Raw genomic sequence first — 20,434 nt, forward strand, 5'->3', positions numbered from 1 at the left:
CAGGTGAATTATAGGCGTTCTCTGATTTATCACTGTCTGTGTGTGTTTGGATGAATGTGTAATCTCGTATAGAGTTTTACAAACAATCACATATGCCACTTTGAGCTGCGAGCGCTCATCGGCTCACCAGAATCGTCAGCATTGACAGTAACTCTACTGATTATTCATTAGTTGGCATCAACCTAAAGACAACATCAGTTATACTGTAGTTGTTTTCTGGTCTAATATGTCAAGAGCTTGGCAAAGTAGGGCTAGCGAACACAGTTCTGCCTGTCTTTGTGTCCTGTTGTCATATTATTAAATAATACTGACATATGTATTGCTCTCACCTACATGCATCTTCTCTAGCAATTTAATAGGAATAGTTCACCCAAAAATGAAAATGTTGGCCTATTCACCCTCAAGGCCATCCAAAATGTAGAAGAGTTTGTTACTTCATTAGAACAGATTAGGAGAAATTTAGCATTACATCACTTGCTCACCAATCGATCCTCTGAAGTGAATGGGTGCCGTCAGAATGAGAGTCCACAAGTAATCCACACCACACCACTCCACTCCAGTCCATCAATAAACTTTGTGGGAAGTGAAAAGCTGTGTTGTTGTATGAAACAAATCCATCGTTAAGGCATTCCTACAGTGAAAAAGTCCATCCCTATTGTCCTCTCCATATGACCCCCATATTTAGTTATGCCATGGTTAAAGGAAACCTAGCTAGAATCAGGCTATTAATTAATTATTTGAATCGCGCCTATAACTTTACTTACGACCCGAACGAAGCAGTTATCAGCACAATATGACTGAAGCGCAGTTCACGAGTGGCGCGCGAATCACCGTCCGCGCGCGTTCACCAGCGCGCTCGAGAAGTGTGATAAGATTTGCGCGAGCCATTCTCATCGCGAAGCTGATGGTCAAATATATGATCTATTTGAATTATTTAGAGAAACAGCCACTTTAAAATGCTATCGAGAGAGTCGAACGCACTGTAAGCCCATACAAGTTGATTGAACTTAAAAAATGTATGGAAACTCGTTGCTGTCAGTCCTCTGTCGTGTGTGTCATGTGTTCCCGCCTCTTGTTTCCTTATTTGGTCATGTTCCTGTCCTTGTTAAGTGTGATTATTAGTTTATTCAGTTCAGGTGTGTCTAATTATCTGTGATTGTCATGTGTATTTAGTTCCTGCCTGTTTAGTTAGTTTGGGTCTGGTCTACTCGTTATTCCCCGGTGTTCCTGCCCTGTCCTGCCCTGCCCTGCCCTGCCCTGCCCTGCCCTGCCCTGTCCTGTCCTGTCCTGTCCTGTCCTGTCCTGATGTCACCATTAAAGACTATTATTTTGAAGTTCATCCTCGTCTGCGTGTTCCTCGTTCCTCTCTGCTGTGTGCACCATGACAGTTGCCCTAAAAAAAGTTGATTTTGTCTTGTTGAACAAACATTTCAAGTTCTTTACATTGGAAAGTGTTAGTTCATTGAACTAAATATCTGTTACAATAACTAAAATTTGCCAGTTAAGGTAACTCAATACATTAAATTGCACTAAAGTTAACTTTTAGTAGACCAAATTGCATTTTTAATATAACTATTTAATTGGTTTAATTTTAACTAATTTCTCTGCTGATTTATTATTCTTTAAGTTACAGCTGCACAATAAACAAGGACAAAAACACAAGCAACAAGTTTTTGTTTTAGAATTCAGTTTATTTTAATTCATTTTACAAAATCCATTTAACAAATTTCAGGTAACTTTAGGTATGTTGAGATTTTGTCTAATAAAACAAAGAGAAAATACGTGTTTAATGTATTGCTCATTAATCAAGATGCAAGGCATAAGTCAATCCAAAAACAAGAACAAATGGCCTGAGGGAGGTTCTCTAAACGTCCTTCCCAAGATTACCCTCTGAGACGATTCTTTACAGGGGCTAGATGGAGGAGAAAGACAGGGATTTTCCAGTTGAAATCTTTGCTTTCGCGGATTCCAACTGGAATGTTTTGGTGTGACTCCTCATCATCAGAAGCCTGGACATGAAGGAAATTAATAAAACAAATTTTAGCTAAAAACTATGTTATGACCCCTTTAGTTTACATCATTTATAACAGAAAGAAAAATCAACAATACTTACAAAGCATGCTTTGAAGAACTTAATGAAGTTCTTCAAAGGAGGGTGATCAGGTATTACAAGAATCCCTCTCATGGCAACACACTTCGTGTCATGTCAGAGGTCTGAGGTGGCAGAGACAACATTGTATCAATGAAAAATGAAAATCACATTTCCATCAATTATTGCTTTTTTCTGTATGAGAGGAAAAGTTCACACAAAATGAAAATTTGCTGTTAATTTACTGACCCTCAGGCCATTTAAAATGTAGGTGACTGAATCCATGGTCCTTGGTGATTCATAAAATGGAAGTGAAGGGGTTCCATCACTTTGAGAGTAAAAAAAAAGCAGATACAGAAAACACAAAATTAATACCCCTTGCTCTTGACGATATACTGAGATCTTATGAAGCAAAACAATGAGCACATTGACTGTACATTGACATCATTACCAATAAGCCATAGCCTTAACATGAATAAAATGCTTAGTCTAGTATGTTTTACCAAGTATCCCCTTTTGCCACAAGCAAATTGACAGCACTTACATTTCCAGATCATCTTTTTCTTTAGCTCAGCACTGCACTTCTTGGAATCTGTAGAGTGACAACAAAGCACATTATACTTTTTTTTCTTAACAAGCTGATAAAGCAAAGTGTCATTAAGATGTGACCTGTTGAGTTATATACAAACTGCTTCTAAAAATTGCAGTAAAGTTATCCGGCATTACATGGTAGAAAATACTTGGTATTAAATTAAATGTATTCAGTAGCTAACTAACTAACACTATGTGGACGAGAGATTGCATTTCTTGGGCTAATATCCGGCACATGCACAAAGTTTTTCAATATAAGCTTGTTTGTATAAAACATTACTCGCAAAAGTAAAGTAAAAAAAAAAAAAAAAAGCAGATCCGTAAAAGACCGTAGTGAAAGGTTTGCAATCGACATTCATGCAGTCTTAAATTGTATATTTTTTATTGGCTAACTGTTATACCTTTCATTTATTAATAATGGTTTCAGAGCAAAAGGTAAAGAAAGAGTTTCAACTCACCAGGAGTCAGTTCAAACAGCAGCTCAGACCAATCAGCTTCTTTGTGTCATGTTCCTCATTTCGTTGCCATTGGCAACAGACTCAAATAAGCTTAGTTGAGTTGATTCAACATAAAACATTCAGTAGAGTGAGGAAACTCATGTAAATCGTACACCTAACTCCAAAAATTCAGTACTACATAAAAAAAATTGAAATTTTTATGTTTAGTGCACTTAATTAATTTGGGTTAAAACTATTTCAGGGACAACAGTGCGGTATCTAAAAAAGGCAATTAACTAAAAAGACTGATGAAAAGAGGAAAAAACAGTCTTGAACCAGCACTAACATATTAAAATCTATTTAAACTAGGCTACTCATGACCACCTTTATTAGAATTTATCACGTTTTATTGTAGGCTTATTTATTGTGTAAAATGTAGTCAAACTTCTTGTAGAATTTATAAGGGAATCCCTTTAGATTTTATTACAACTATGGCATGTTGTAGGCTATCTATTGGTTCTAAATGTGCAGGCGGTTGTTTCTTCATAATAAATGCTATATTGATTAATTTAGAAAAAGTCATTATTGGCCTGGTAATGATTAATAGGCTAGTCTTATTATAACAAATGCTACATTTAAGAACTATGGTACATGGCCTTCAGATAGGCCTATTCCAAGAGATTGCATAGATTAAATCATTCAGAGCCTAATGAACTGTTAAGGAGTAAGAAATAAACAATATATATATATATATATATATATCCTATGTATACAAGTAATCGTTAACTATAATGTTACTTTACTGCACCAACTTTGCATAGATGATAGCACAAAAGACCATTTCACAAAAATAAATATATAAGCAAACAAACAAATAAATAAACCTTATGAGTGAGCATGAGCCGGGACTCTACACTGTAAAAAAAACTTGTTGTTTTAAGTTTATACAACAAAAATTTGAGAATCTCCCACAAAAACAAATTGAGCAAACTCAAAAATCTGCTGAAGCTGGTAAAAAATGTTTTTTAAGTTCGCTCAACTTTTTTTTTTTTTTACAGTGTACTAAAACAGTTCACACTTCAACCCCCCCAATGTTCAAACCAAAACTACGCCCTTGGTCCTCTCACATCAAAATCCACTGACATGTTTGTTTAGAACTGTTTATTTAGCCTGTTTTCTTTTAGATACAGTGCTTGATCTGTGCATATTTCTCTCCTAATTCAGACAAGATTACTGTTTCATTGGAGAAAGCAAAAAAAAACTCTAAATAATGGATTTGTTTCTTACAAAAATACAGCTTTTCACTTTAGAAGATGTTAATTTATGGACTGGAGTCGTGGATTACTTGTGGATTATTGTGATGTTTTTATCAGCTGTTTGGATTCTCATTCTGACGGCACCCATTCACAGCAGATGATCCATTCGTGAGCATGATGTAGTGCTAAATTGCTCCAAATATGTCATACATCTTGGATGGCCTTAGGGTGAGTACATTTTTAGTAAATTTTCACTTGTCTCTATTCCTTTAATATGAGACAGCTGAGAGTTATAAAATGGCTTTCATAAACTCATGCCCTCCTGTGTGTGCTTTGGCTGTTCTGAAGTTGTTTTTAATAAGAAATATAATATATGTGCACATCACAGACACTAAACACTCCAGGCTGTCATATTTTTAAATTATCTTGTAGTACAGGTGTGGAGTGAAGTCATTTTGAGAGGAAAGTCTAGTTGTGTTAATTCATTTACTCGGTTATTATGTTTAGCACAGGGTTTAAGGAAAGCAAACCCCAACAAGCCTTTGGCAGTGCGAATATTTGACCTAAGTAATAACATTTCAAGACTCGACAAAGATGAATATGTGTGTGTGTGTATGTGAGAGAGAGAGAGAGAGAGAGAGAGAAGAAAGATGTCAATGCCAAAATTGCAGAATAGAAGTGAGTGTTTAACAGGATGTTGTGATGATATCTGTAAGTTTTACCGCCAATGGCGGTGAGCATGCGCTCATTCATGAATTCGAAGTCATGAGTTTTGAAATTTGTTTATTGTTAATATGTTCAAAGAATATGACTTTATGGTGTCAGATTCAGATTTTTATTAATTGTATTTAAAGACAGTGGCTGGGAAATATTAGGTCAGTAGTAAAACAGTATTTTTTTCCCTTCCTGCAGTGTATAGTGTTTTATTTTGGATGACTTGTCTTAAAGGAGAGCTATCTGTTTGCTTATATATAAAACATTACAGCTATTTTACTCATAAAATGGATTTGAGTAGAAGAACGCAGTGCAGGTCTGGGATTATCGCTCTCTGGAGGCGTTTGAGTGTGCAGACTCAGCCTTTAGCTCCACTGCTGATCAGTATGCTGTATGTGTGCATGTGAGGGAAGTAGGTAAGGAAGCAGGGTGAAAAAAAAGAGGGAGAGAGATGGAATATTTATACAGATGTGATTTAAAGAGCCTGGCAATTAGCCTAATGAAAGTTAAATGCTATATACACAGTTTTTAAGAATAATGCACAGCTGTTACGCTCAGCAAAGCCAGCAGGCTGCTCAAAGGGACTAGAGGAAATACTTGCACGTTTTAAAAACAAATTCCGAGAAAAAAATGTATTATGTGCTCCAGATTTCCAGGTTTACTGGGAAGGATGCCTATATGTTTTCTGAAATGACTGAGCAATTGAAGGATAACGGTATTACTGTCAGCAGATTTTCACATAGATATTCACGCATCTCCCTCTCTTTCTGTCTGTAACTCTGTTCCCAAACAGGTAAAAGGAACGGCTCACAATAAAATGAATCTGTCATGTTTTTATTTTATTCAGACTGGTTTTGAGGGACAGATCAGTTGATTCAAAAATTGTACTTATTTATAAACCAGATACTTCTCTCATGAACATGTTGGAATTAATAACAAGTCTGTGAATAACAACTTTAATAGGCCTTTATAGGGTAGCATATGGAAACTTTTATCTACTGTATAACCATTCTTCCCCATTTTGCACAATTTTGAATTTATATTTAATAATTCAGACTTTTTCCTTGCAATTCTGAGGAAAAAGTCAGAGTTGAGAGAAAGAAAATCAGAATTGTTTATTGAGTTTATAACTTTATAACAATTATGCCATTTTTTTCTCAGAATTGCATGAAAAAAACTCAATTGTGAGATACAAATTAAGAACTGTGAGAAAATAAGTCTTTTTTTTTTTTAGATAAAAAGTTACCTTTTTAGGTGGAAACGGCTACAGAACTACAGTGTGTTCAATGGATTTGTGCTGTAGTTTAACAATAAGCAAATTTTTCAGTTGACAAAACATCTTTCCAAAGAAACTTAGTGACAGAAAATACATAAAACACTTTTGAAAGTTGTGTGTTTTGAAAATTATGTGAACTGGTTACTTTATACAATACTGTCCTGCACAGCCTTGTTTCATCCGTATAAAATTCAATGTACTGTCTACTCTGACAAAGGTCTATTGTTTTTACATTTATGCATTTGGCATGATGCTTTATCTACACATTTATTTTTCACTTCGTGTATTCTCTGGGATCCTGACCTTGGCAAAGCTTGCACTCTATGCTGTGATTGAGCTTTGGGCTATTTAGTTAAATAGAAGTGCTGAGACAAAAACGTCCTTTCAGACCTTAGAAATGCATAAAGCATTTACATAGACGCTGAAAGCTATATATATATTAATTTAAATAAAAGCAACATATAAAGGTTAGCATTATTATTATTATTATTATTTTTATATATTATTATAATGGACAAAGATGTGCAAATTGGTTGACATATAAAAAAAATAAAAAAATACTAATGTTTTAATTTAGATTTGTTTTTTTGTTTTCTTTTATGCACCCAGTCAAATCCATTAAATAATGAGACTCAATATCTTGTAAATTATATCAGTAATAAGTCTTGGGGACACAAATGGCACCGTTGCATGACTCATTCCCAGATACAACAAAACGTACTCAAAGAATATTGAGGCAATTCATTATAAACCCATAATATGTCTTCTGAAACAGACATATTGGTTACACTTCATTTTACAGTATGTGCACTTGTAGTGTAGTTACCTAAGAAAGTACTGGCAATATATGTAACTACATGGGTTAAATTTAGGGTTATTACCCGGTTATAACCCTGCTATTGTAATTATTATAATAACATAGTATATACATATAGAACAGGACTATATAATAAAGTGCTGCTGACATATTTGTTTTTCAAGTGTGTGAACTTGAGTATTTATTATTATTATTATTATTATTATTATTGATCTCTCTCTCTATATGTGTTATAGATGCGAGGACTGGACAACAGTACCTTCCAGTCTAACATCCCAGTGGCTGCTGACATCACAGTGGGCATGGTTTACTCTCTTTTTGGTAAGAGCAAGATTATTTTTTCCATCTGCATTCTCATCAGCTATGTTCTATGAACCATAACAGAATTACAGGTTTTCCGTTAGCTTCTATTTAATCCACATGCAGAACACATCTAGCACTGAAAGCAAGTGTTGACTGCATTGTGCTCTGATCTTAACAAAAGTGCACAGGTGTGCAGTTGTGCATTCTCAGTGTTTATATCTCCAATGCTTTTTTAAAGTGTATGTTTGTTAAACACATGCAGGTGATAGTAAGGGATACAGATTAGGTTTATGATTGCGAGTTTGTTGGGGAAATTCACTAAGAAGGAATTGTGCTGGCTGACAGTGTTTTTTGTTTGCACATTTGGCTATGTTATTTTAATGTCTGATTCACTGAAGGAATTTTGCAAATCAGTTAATGGCACAAACAAGCCTGTGGAATTGAGGCTGTTTGTACAATCTGATTGCAATTTGAACGCAAGGCAATTTGCAACAAGATAGCATACACACAGTACTGAATAAATGGCACATATACACAGATTATGCAATACAGTATGTATTTAAACATACTTTCTACTATTGATTTGTTGATACTGAATGTCTGATATCTGTTACACTGAATGTTATAGATACTGTCATATGATCATTGCTTTTGTCTTACCAAATGCAGTATGCTGCCAGCAATAATTCATTTGCTGTTTTCATGCATCTTTTTGATTAGTTTAAGTGCCAACGATGCAGTTGTGAGGGGCGGCACCCATGACCCTCACTAAAACTCTCACGTGCAGCGCACATTTATTGATCTAGCGACTGTCTAAGCTGAATTATTCAATCAGTCACTCAAGCAGAAGCTTTTTTTTTCTGCTGATTTTTATTTATTTTTTTATTGTATGTGTAGCTTCAAATTCTATTTTTCAATATGAAAATGTATGAGGTTATGGCCATGATGCATCTGCCCATGTGTTTACTGTCAAGCGTATCTTGTTATGTTCTGTTCTCGTTTAGTTTTCTCTTCCTGTTTGCCTTACCTTGCCTTGAGTTTTTTGGTTATTGTTCTTAGTTGTTAATTAGTCACCCATACCTGCTGTGTTTTTCCTTGCTTGCACTTCTTTAGCATTTAAGCCCTGTGTTCCTGTTTGTTCCTTGTCTGGTATTGTTTATGTTTCAGTTGTTGTGTTTTCTCCTGTTATCTTACAAGTGTTTCTGTTGGATTTATTGTTAAAAGACTATTAATTTCGAATTCTCCTGCGCCATGCGCTTTAAACTACACAACACCATTACATTTACAGTCAAACCAAAAATTATTCAGACGCCATATTTTTTTAATATTTTTTACTAGTGGGTTCACTTCATATTTCATTTATGTAAGTGAGGATAACAAAATAAAGTATCATACAGTGGACTACCAGTAAAATTGATGAAAAAAATATATATATATATTCCGAAACTTTGACCTGACCATGTTTTGCTTAACTGTTTTTTCTTCAATTGCTAATGCGCCCTTTTTACACCACAGACTGCAGAAATAAAAGCGCATTACTTGGTAATTGGTTGACCTAAATTGGTATTATCTAATTGTGTACTTAAATTTAACAGCTTGTAATTGTAATTAAATCAATAAAAAAGTTATCTGACATTATCATTAAGTTCTTGTCATATTTTATTACCATTTTCTAAAGTAAAGCGAATAAACTGTGATAATGTGAGAAATGTTGAAGGTGTCTGAATAATTTTTGGTTTGACTGTGTATGTAGAGAAACCGAAAGATTCTAACTCCAATGGATATTAGGAGATAATGAACTGACCAGAAAATATATAGATATAGATATAGATATAGATAAATAGCTTCTGTTCCCACTGAGCAAAACTTTGTTTCATTTATAATATTTAGCTACACCACTAGCCAAAAGTTTGGAATAATGACATTTTTGAATGTTTTTGAAAGAAATCTCTCATCAAGGCTGCATATGTTTGGTTAAAAAAAAAAAAACAGTAAAAACATTAATAATATGAAATATATATTTTAAAATGTAATTTATTCCTGTGATGGCAAAGCTTAATTTTCAGCAGCCATTACTCCAGTCGTGAGTATATTTTTGTGGAAATAATGACACACTCGCATTAAAATAAATAAATAAATACTTTTAATCAGGAAAGACACAATAAATTGATCAAAAGTGACAGTAAAGACATGTATAATCTTACAAGATTTACATTTAAAATAAATGCTATTCATTGAGCTTTCTTTTCATGGTTTCCACAAAATTATTATGCAGCAAAAAACAGTTTCCAGCATTAATAAAAAACATTATTAAGCAGCTAAAAAATCTCAAGCCTGGAATAATGGCTGCTGAAAATTCAGCTTTGTCATCACAGGTGACCAACTGTAGTGTATATTATTATTATTATTATTATTATTATTATTATTAACTTTTAAAACAAATTCAGCAGTCCAAATAAATGTCAATATATTTGATCCACAGTAAAGTACTTTTCTGTTCACACACACACACACAGGATCAATTTTTGCTGCCATGTTTACTAAGAAATGCACATAAAGGATTTTCTAAATAAGCTTTTTCATAAACAGAGAGTGAACTGACTGTAAAGCTATAACGTATGGTCATCTTAAAAAACAAGCTGTTTTCCTGCATCAAAGGTTTTGCGGTTTTGACCTTGCATGTAGGCTACTTATATATATATATATGCTGCATACGTTGTGTTGGCTGTGTGTGTGTGTGTGTGTGTGTGTGTGTGTCATATGTGATTTAAACTCTGACATTCATTCTCCTTCCAACAAAGATCTCTGCAAATATTCTTTCTCTTTGATGAATGCTTGAACTGAAGGGTATGCCTAGGCCTGTACACAAAGCTTGAACACAAGTAGACATTTTTCGTGTTCAGATTGGTTTTCGTGTGCTGTCCTCAGAAAACACTTTGATAGAAAATGCTGTAGTGTCATAATGTTTCATTTCAAATGCACTGTGGATCTCTGCAGTGTTTATTAATTATTTATGCGAAACAAACTGTCTGTGGAGCACTACAGAACATCTTACAATCCTCCTTGGTTTTATTTATTTATTTATTTATTTTATTTATTTATTTATTTTCAATTACGGTTCCTTGCATAGCCTATAGCTCGTTGCTGCGTGATTAAAATAATTAGACAAGTGGTTGATGAAAGTGTTCACTTTCAGCATCATAATTACTGATGCGTTGGGTGCAGAAACAATGGAGGTGGATTGAGTGCCAGAACACTTGTGTGCCAAATGCTAATTGGCTTTTTCAATTCAACATACAGAGCAATGACCTTCTCCTTTATTCTGTCTCTCTTCTGTCTTGCTGTCTTTTATTCACTCTCGTTGCCTCTGTACCTTTCCTCTTGTCCGTCTTTCTCTTCCTCTCAGCGAGATAAGGATAAAGGCCTTTCCACACTGAGCACGAAAAAGCGAAACGAATTTCGGATTCGATGACGCACTGGAATAAAACAACAGCTTCCTATGGATGCTTCCACATTGACCGTGAACATTTGTCTGCCGAAAATGCGAATGTTTTTTTTTTTTCGTCCAGTCCGACGAATCTTTTCAGTTTCGCAAAGCAAAAACACGGTCCTTTAAGACTGTTGTTTATATCAGGCTGGTAGATTAGCACCTCATTACATGGCTCGGTGGAATACTTGATTCTGATTTGCACTCACACCATTAAGCCATCAAATATTTGTGTACAGTGGCTGCTGAACTGTATATTTTATTGTTTTCCATGACAGCATTGCTACTTTAATGTGTCTTGCATTACTGACCATTGAGTGTTATCTATGTTTAATGGAGTATGAACTGTTTTTTGTTGTTTATTGTTTTTTTCTTCAAACTGTGATGACGCATTTCAGGAATTAAATCAGAAATGTAAATATTCTATTTATTTATTTAAATATTTATTTAAACAAACAAACAAACAAAAAACACATTTAAAAGCATTTAAGTATTCAAATCTTAGATGTTTACTAAGATCCTTCTACTATCTATTGAAACCCACAATATTTAAAATATTAGTAAGCTTATATATAAAATCATAATTTATTAGGTGCTTTCATTTGGGAGGTGGCTGTCCTGAACCCTAACCCCTAAATTTCAACTTATGAAAATTATATTTAAATTATTTTTTTATTTTTTTCCATTGTTGTTTTTAAGTGTTTTTTTTTTATTATTATTCTTTTAAAAAGTGAAGTTAAAAATACCTATTTTATATTTTCTTTGTAAATTATGAAACTTCATGTAAAAAAAAAAAAAAAAGTCCTGCATTCTCATGTCACTACCGTCACTAACAGTGTATGCTTTAGTCCATTGGCTGAAACTGATTTTAACTACACACCTAGATTTATGATTAGCAAATATTTATGTATCACTTTCTCTCAAAGCTACAAGGTGTGAGTAGATAGGTTTCATCATTTTGAGGTAAATGTTTTCAAAAGTCTGAAAAATCTGTATCGAACACCTTTTTTCTGCAATTAAGCAGAACTTTTTGGAGTTATTCCATAACGTTTAGTTTTTATATGTGTACCACTGTTCAGAACTGTGCTAGCTAACCATGTGCTGATTAGCATCTTTGAGCTAGATTCAAAAGTATCTAAAATTGTCACTACCGAAACAGTCACTACTGAAACATTTGGTAGAGTTTCGGTAGTGACATCTTTGTGTTTTTTTTTTTATGTTATCCCATAGAATTGTCACTACCGAAACAGTCACGACCGAAGCGTATGTTAGTATTTTAGTATGTTTTATTAGTGTTTTAGTAAGCGAGTTAAAATTCTGTAATGTGATGTGGTCGCTTCCCAAGACATTACAGTCACTACTGAAAAAGGGCTGTCACTACCAAAACATGGGATGTTTTGTCAAAAATAAAGTATACTGAATTATCAACTAAGATGTTATGGTAGTTTTTGTTTCAATTTATATTCAAACTAATGAATCCTTAACTTTATCCGTAATCCTTAAAATCAGTATGATCAACTTTTTGCCTTTTACAAAGAAAAATTGGATTCAAAATACAACAAATCTCAGAAATTACATTTGAAAAATTGTTAAAAAAATGTAATTGTTATTGATTTACCTCTGAAAAGGTAGTGACAAATTTGGGGAGAGGACAAATATTCCAAAAAATTCTGAAAATACAATATTAGAATTAACTGCACAATTACTAGAAATGTGTACATTGGATATTATACAATTTGCATACATACAATTTTTGGGGGGGGGGGAAGACATTTTTGTAAAGACGTTTCTCTGACTTTGGACCAATTCTGTAAAATGGCTCACACACACACACACTTTAATATGGCAAATCAAATATGAGCCAAATTTGGTCAGTGGGCCCTAGCATATGTGTTTTAGATATTTTTTCAAGTAACACTCAATCATTTGAAAATCAATATTTAATTTCCATTTATTTATTTGGTAAGAAGCCATGTACCAAGAGGGATAATGTACAGTCCGTCTGAAATACACCTTGACACCCTGTCAGGTTTGCGAACATGATCCCCTTTCATGGGAATTTTGTCATCGTATATTTTATTGATGATAGAACAGAACAGATGACAGTTTTACATGCATTAAAGCTTAAGTTGATCAATAGAAAGTATTAAAGCAATATCTAAGCCTTCATTTTTGTGTGCTGTTCCTTTACAGAAGGTCTCACAGCACATCTGAAGCTTAGGCACTATCAGTGTAAATTTGATGAGATTTCCTGACAGTATATAAGGTTTGTGATCTAAAGGGAGATTGTTCTGAAAATTTCTGTCAGGTTGCTTAATAGACTAAATATACATTTATGATATAATTTCCATCGTAATTTCATAAATCATAAATGTGTTGTTGTCCATTCTGAAGCCGATTTAATAATACTGAAATCTAAAAGGGAATATTACTTCAAATTAGTTCAATGTTTTGCAAGTAAAAGTCAGGTTTTAAGGCTTAGAGCCTCAAATCGAGTCTATATGATATAGAAGAGTCTATATAATACAGAAAAGGCTGAATATAATATCAATGCAAATATTGTTAAAGGGGTCATCAGATTCCCATTTGATATAAGTTGATATGATTCTTTAAGGTCTTAATGAAAAGTCTATAACATACTTTGGTTAAAATTTCTCAATGGTAGTGTAAAAACACCTTTCATACCATCTCAAAATCAGCTCTGTTTTTAGCAAGCCATTCTAGTCCATGTCGCTTTAAATGCTAATGAGCTCTGCTCACCCTGCCCCTCTCTTCCGTGGGGTAACAAGCACTACTGTTTACTTTAGCCGCAAAACTGGTTAACTAGCACGTTATTTGGAAAGGCGATTTGCAAAGATTCATAAAAAACCCTTATACTCACTTCTTCTGTAGATGAATCTGGATCACGAATGATTCGCGCGAACATAGACGCATTTAGGCAGATTGGGGATCGGCGCATTCACTTCAAAATGAAAGTATCGTTAATCCTCTGCGTCTTCAGCGGCTCAGATGTCAGGAGTTAATGACGACTGCTATGCTCATTATTACATCCAACAACAAAACACCTCAATCGCTTAATCTGAGACATTTTGTCTTCCCCTACACCGGAGTCGACACAATGGCGGACTGATGACAGCTCACTCAGGGCGGATCTAATGTATGATGGCCTTGTCAATCAACTATCATGGGAGGGGCCTGTACAGAACTACGTCATTCTGACAGGAATCTCAGAACAGCCTGATTTGAGAAAGGGGATTTTAAAATGGGGATTAAAAAAAAAAAAAACACTGGGTGGATTTTTATCATTACAGGATGGATGTGTACTTCCAATACACATTTATGTTCAAAAAGTGAATTTTGCAACCGATGACCCCTTTAAATCTAAAAAACAAAACCAAACAAAAACAAGCAACAGTTTAATCTTACATTAACCAACATTAAGCTATCTCTAATGGCCTGTTTCTGGCCACAAAGTTGTCATATAGCCTACAACAGCACTTCCAAGAATTTAATAATTGCCTTTTCACTGACTTGTTTACTCTTGCTTGCTCAGATTTACAAAACAGAATGAATTAGAGAATTCGATGAACAGCATCATTTCCAATAAAAAAAAAAAATGTTTATAAAGTAATGAAAAGACTGTAGTTACCCCTTTCACCTCAACCTGAATCAATGTGCAGATTCATTAACATGGAATAGCTGTTCTTACATTCATTTATGAATGAAGGCAGACGCATACTTTATTGCACAGAGTGCATTTCTCAAGATTTATTTAATATTTGAAAAAGGAAGAAAAATATTATCCTTTCTGGGTACTATGTGACACTAATAAGTGCCCTGTGCAATATTCTGCCATATTTTTGAATAAATTCTGTAAAATTCCATCTAGACACTTTCATGGAAGTCCGTATGAAGTACAATTATCACTTACTGGTTGCTTTTGAAAGCTTTTGACTTGTTGCTTTGTTGTGGCGCTCAGGCAGTGACTTTGCAGTCAGCGTTTGCCTCACAAAACTGATTTCAGACAGACTTCTGAGGCAGCATAATAGTTTAGTGGTCTACAGCAAAATAGAATGAAATTAGTCAAGGTACACTGCTACTGTTACTACAATATTCCTTGCTAGACATGAAATGAGAAGTTGTTGTTGTTGTTGTTTTTCTTCTTTTTGGATTGCGGTTTTGTAATTTGCAACAAAATACAACAAACTATAAATGAGAAATTGAAAAAGTTGTTCAAAAACATGCATTTACACACAAACTTACCATCAACCACAACTTTTAGATGCCATTTTAACTCAACCTGGTATCTAAGGAAGGTCTCTCGTCTCTAGATAGGGCGTGACACATTGAAAGGATTCGAATGTACCTTGTTTCCAATTATATTAGTGACTGATACAATTGGGGTTAGCTGATTACCTTAAAAGTCCATAGATACTGGCATCGGTTTATACGTCTGTTAACACTTTCTCCAACAAGCTGATGGTCGGATGACATTCGCCATACACCCCACGTCTTTGATTCTCCACGCATCGTACATCCGGGCTAAAGTCAGTTCTGTCAAAAAATGACTTGTTTCAAGTCATTAGCTCAAGTCCAAGAGACATGACAAGCACAAAGTCAAAGTTTCAGCTGTTTCAAAACTCATGTTTGAAGTATGTATGATTTATGTAGTAGAACAAGCTTGAAAGTCTACTTTTATTTGACTAATAAATTAAAAACTGCCTTTCTAAAAACTCCTTAGGGAAGCCATCACTACAAAATGCTAATTATCTTCTGGCTTTTGGGACTACTGACTGCACTGCCAAATATCTTTTCTGCAAATGTTCTACTTTTATCAAGAATTTATAAATGAGGGTGTGGTTCAGTTCCAGTATGTTGGTGGATGAAAAATGAACCTTCAGAATCTTGTGGAATTTATCACCTCATCATACCACAAATTCATCTCACATTTTTGGTTTTGCAGGTGTTTGTTCGCTCTGTGGAAACAGTATGCTGCTGTATGTGTCCTACAAGAAGAAGCACCTCTTAAAACCAGCCGAGTTCTTCATTATTAACCTGGCCATCAGTGACTTGGGCATGACCCTCAGCCTCTACCCCCTCGCGGTCACTTCAAGTCTCGCACACAGGTACCACAAACACTCTAAAAGGACTCTAGGCGGTCCTGCAGTGTAACTGCAACAGCAGGACCCTTTTCAATGAGATTTAAGACCCCTATATTTTTTATATTGGTTTGTCTTGAGTCTGCAGGTTGATTTTTTTTCTCTTTGCTCTCTCTTTCTTTCTCTTTCTATCTCTCTGTATACTGTATACACACACTTAGCTGTCACTTCGCTTCAGCTCATCATGTTTCCCAGGTAAAATGGTTCATAATATCCAAACCAAGGCGTACACATTCAGTTCAGTGCTCCATCAAGATCAAACCGGCCGGTAAACGCAGAGATAATGATGATGTGTGGAGACATGGAAAGAATGTAGGAGACAGGCCGAATCCAATGGCTTCTTTTGCACTGAGCGACTCTTCTGTCACAAATCTAGCACATCTAGCACATACTGTAAATCCAGACTACAGCCATCAAGGTTAAACTGTCCTTTACTTCTAACTGTGGTTAAGAATGACAATTGCAGTCACTTCATGCTGCAACTGAAATGTACCGGAAGTCATAGATGTGTCCAAGATTTTGTCGCTTATTTATGTCTTTCTCTATTTGTCTGAGTGATGGATTGTACATCAGGAAACAGCCACAAACAAACCCAAGGAACATTTGAATCCTTTACAATGGAGAATGTCTTTTTACGGAGGCCCTTGAAATGCTTTATCGTGCATTAGTTGAAATGCAACTAATCATGTAATTGTGCATATTGAGCAGAATAAATAGGCTTTTAAACTTGTTAACCTTATCTTTTGTTGTTGAAGATTAGATGGGTATCTAATCAAACTATGCTATTTTGGCACTAATTAATCTCTTATGTGGATATGTGAATAGTAATACTGAAAAAAATATTTGGCACATGTTTGTTAGGGTGGTAATTTACAATGTACTGTTGTTTATGCTTTTACAGAATTCAGTCTTCCTATTCAGTCTATGTTATTTGCATTAATGTATTTCGCAGATTTAAGTTTTTTATATAATTATGGTTTTTATTATTATTATTATTTAAGGAATTAGAGCCTTTTTATTAGAACTGGAATGCTATTTCAGAAATGTTATATATTCTTGGGCTTAAGCAGTTAATGGTAAATACATCTTATATTATATTATAAACATTTTAATGTGTTATTTTTATGTTTTTTTTTTCTTTATTTTCTTTATATACTTTTTTTATTTCTTATGAGAATTATTTCTTATTCTTATGATTTTAAGCTTTTAATTTTCTTTCTCCTTATCATAGTTATGTAAAGAAATTTGAATTACCACTCTGTATTAAATGTGCTATATAAATAAACTTGCCTTGCATTTTCTTAATATAGTATAGTGGCACAAATGAAGAAGGCTGTTATTAAATATATTTGCAAGGCAAAAATGGTGATTTGGCTGACAAAAATGCATATTAAGAAGGACTACTTTGCAAAGAACCACTGAAGATCTTTTGATCTTGCTTTTTCTTATTGAGTGCTGTTTCTGTTTGCAGATGGCTTTATGGAAGGACAGTGTGTGTGATCTATGCCTTCTGTGGTGTTTTGTTCGGAATCTGTTCTCTGACCACTCTCACTATACTCAGCACTGTTTGCTGTCTCAAAGTCTGCTATCCACTTCACGGTACGCTACATTATATTTTTTATTATGTTAAATACAGTCCAAAAGTCCACAAGTGAAAATGCTTCTATTTAGAATTTCCTGAATGAATCACTATGGTTTGGTTGAGAGAGTAATTCAATGACTCCCTCATTTAAACAGTCGCTTGTTTTGTTCCTGCATGAATTAGTCGACAGAATGAACGATTCATTGATTCACTCATAAATGTCACTAAGTAAAATTACATTCTATTTTACTGTCTTTAAAATGTTTGTGTTTATCTGTAGGTAATAGGTTCACTTATGAGCACGGTCGTGTGTTAATAGCATGCGCATGGGCCTATGCACTCGTGTTCGCATGCTCCCCCCTCGCCCACTGGGGGCAGTATGGTCCTGAACCCTATGGCACAGCCTGCTGTATCGACTGGGCCTGGTCCAATCACGACTCAGTCGCCCGCTCCTACACCTCCGTGCTCTTCATCGCCTGCTACCTGCTGCCGTGTGGCATCATCATTGTCTCCTACACACGCATACTGCTCACGGTCCGAGAGTCCCGCAGAGCGGTGCAGCAGCACATCTCAGCACAGACGCGTATGGGCAACATCCAGGCCATCATAGTGAAGGTGCGGTGTTCATTTTTTACATTTTATTGATAGTTTTTGTCTTTTGACAAACATATCCTTTAAATTTAGTCAATTTTAAAACAGCCATGAAAATTTAATTTGTGTTGATGAGAGAAATTAAAACATATCATATATATTATTTTAAACCCCCTTTTTGAACATGGCATGAAAATGCACTATCCGAACATAAATCTTAGTAATTCATGAACACTTTGGAATACAGACATAAGGTTGGTCTCATTTTAATGAAAACATACTGCAGATTATTGCTTTAAAAAAAATCAGTGTACAAAAGTTAAAGATGTTTATTGTAAAGAAAATATAATGTACTATTTTTATATGAAATAAATATTTTACAAAATGTTTTGAAATCTAAAATTGCTATACAATCAAAGCCATATGTTTATCTAAGTTATGTTCCGAATTTGAAGTTGGTATTACAAAAAAATGAGGTTCCTGTGAGATTTTATTTAGGCACTACCAAAAATAGCTAGAGTTACACTCAAACTCCATTGAATATTTTAATGCATTTTCTTGTCACAAATGTATACATTTCTATCACAATATTACCTCTATCACAAAATAACCATCAAATATGGAATCTGGAGACTCAGACCTTCCAGCGATATCCGTTTTCTCAAGATTAGAAAAGATTTTGATTATAAAATGTTGTAGTAAATTTTGCAATATGACTATATCGAGTCCATATTATATAATAATACCATATTGTATAAAAGTAATGCAAAAGCTTGACAAAGGTAAAAGTCTGTGCTGCCCTTTATGATCAATTTAGTGTGTTCTTGCCGAATGATAAGTATGAATTTCTCTCAATAAAAGTCTTACCGGCCCAAACTTTTGAACAGTAACAAATAAATAACTAAAATATTAGAGTTAGAGTTAGCGAGTGAAGAGTTATGGTTTTCGATAGTGTTACTGCCAACATGAGCTCAACATGCACTCCTAACTCCTTCCGTAATGTTAAAACTGATATGATGGTCCTCATGAAGTTCTGCATGACGCCTCTATCATTCTCTTTCTCTGTCTTTCTCCAGCTGAGTGTGGCGGTGTGTATAGGATTCTTCGCTGCATGGAGTCCATATGCACTTGTGTCTATGTGGGCGGCGTTTGGCCGTTTTGAGGACATCCCGCCCATGGCCTTCGCCATCCCTGCTGTTTTTGCCAAATCCTCCACACTTTATAACCCTCTCATCTACCTCTTGCTCAAACCCAACTTCCGCCTCCTCCTCTGCAAGGACATGCGCTCCCTGCGAGGGGTTTGCATGCACTACTGCCTGTGCCAGTGTTTTCCCCACTGGAGCCACCGCCCATCGCTAGCCCTCAGTCTGTGGCCCCTACGGCGACAAGGCCAGTCCATCTCAGAATCAATGGGGGGTCCTGTAGGCCTGTTTCATTGCCCTTGCGAGAGGTGCAATGACCCGTTTGAGCAGTTTAAGCATTACCCACGCCGCTGTCCCATCAACGTGAACACTGTGCAGTTATCTCTGCAGGACAGCACTGAACCCGAATTGGAGCCGGAGCCAGAACAAGAACCTAGAGCAACAAAAGAACGCAAACCAAAGAGCCAGTCAATGGAGTGTAAGAAGTCTGTACGGGTGATTGTAAGGGGACGCAAAGGTTCTGAGATTGACAGTCTGGAGATTACTTTGGAAACGGTGCCTGCTCACAGCAAAGCTGCCAAAAACGCCAAACCGTAACACTTGAGCCTATGCATAGGTTTGTGTTTATTATACGCATGCGGTGCGTGTGTGTATGAACTTGTCTCAGTGGGGAGTAAATAGACTTTCTCATATGCCTCAATTAAGACTCTGACAACAAATGACTTTCCGAACAAAGTATTGTGTGTGTTGATTTGTCTGTAATGGAGTGCAATGATTGCTTTTTAAAGTCTTTTTTTTGTAACAAAAGGTTTCTTATGAACAACTGACACAATATTGGTGTTTTTTTTTTTTTAACTCATTGAATTTTTAAATGAGTGTTACACACGTCTTAGCTACCTGCAGAGGGAATGAACACATATGCATTCTTGAAGTCGCTTTGGTAAATGTGAAGGTGTACGGCTGTTGGAGAAACCTCCTTTCAAATCACTT

The 20,434-nt window shown here is 35.1% G+C and overlaps 1 protein-coding gene and 1 long non-coding RNA gene across 2 annotated transcripts; one reads left to right on the forward strand and one right to left on the reverse strand.

The window, feature by feature from the left end:
* Positions 1-1,949: 1,949 nt before the first annotated feature.
* Positions 1,950-3,161, reverse strand: LOC131527759 (uncharacterized). Its single transcript, XR_009267735.1, has 5 exons — positions 3,139-3,161; positions 2,634-2,681; positions 2,339-2,417; positions 2,114-2,214; positions 1,950-2,009 (listed from the first exon to the last, which is right to left on the reverse strand). It is a non-coding gene; the product is annotated as an uncharacterized LOC131527759 (long non-coding RNA).
* Positions 3,162-7,416: 4,255 nt separating this feature from the next.
* On the forward strand, positions 7,417-20,105 carry opn7a (opsin 7, group member a). The gene is made up of 5 exons (XM_058757053.1): positions 7,417-7,501; positions 15,934-16,096; positions 17,601-17,728; positions 17,992-18,326; positions 19,379-20,105. The coding sequence occupies exons 1-5, from the start codon at positions 7,417-7,419 to the stop codon at positions 20,039-20,041; spliced, it is 1,374 nt and encodes a 457-aa protein (XP_058613036.1). The 3' UTR covers positions 20,042-20,105.
* Positions 20,106-20,434: the final 329 nt, after the last annotated feature.

Source organism: Onychostoma macrolepis, chromosome 20 (genome assembly GCF_012432095.1).
Source record: "Onychostoma macrolepis isolate SWU-2019 chromosome 20, ASM1243209v1, whole genome shotgun sequence".
NCBI classification, from domain to species: domain Eukaryota; kingdom Metazoa; phylum Chordata; class Actinopteri; order Cypriniformes; family Cyprinidae; genus Onychostoma; species Onychostoma macrolepis.

What these genes read in the sequence shown, in the direction of transcription:
- opn7a (XM_058757053.1), top strand. Translation starts at nt 7,417, where the DNA reads ATGCGAGGACTGGACAACAGTACCTTCCAGTCTAACATCCCAGTGGCT. An exon ending in AGTCTGCTATCCACTTCACG is followed by an intron (nt 17,729 to 17,991) that starts GTACGCTACATT and finishes GTTTATCTGTAG; the next exon opens with GTAATAGGTTCACTTATGAG. An exon ending in TCCAGGCCATCATAGTGAAG is followed by an intron (nt 18,327 to 19,378) that starts GTGCGGTGTTCA and finishes GTCTTTCTCCAG; the next exon opens with CTGAGTGTGGCGGTGTGTAT.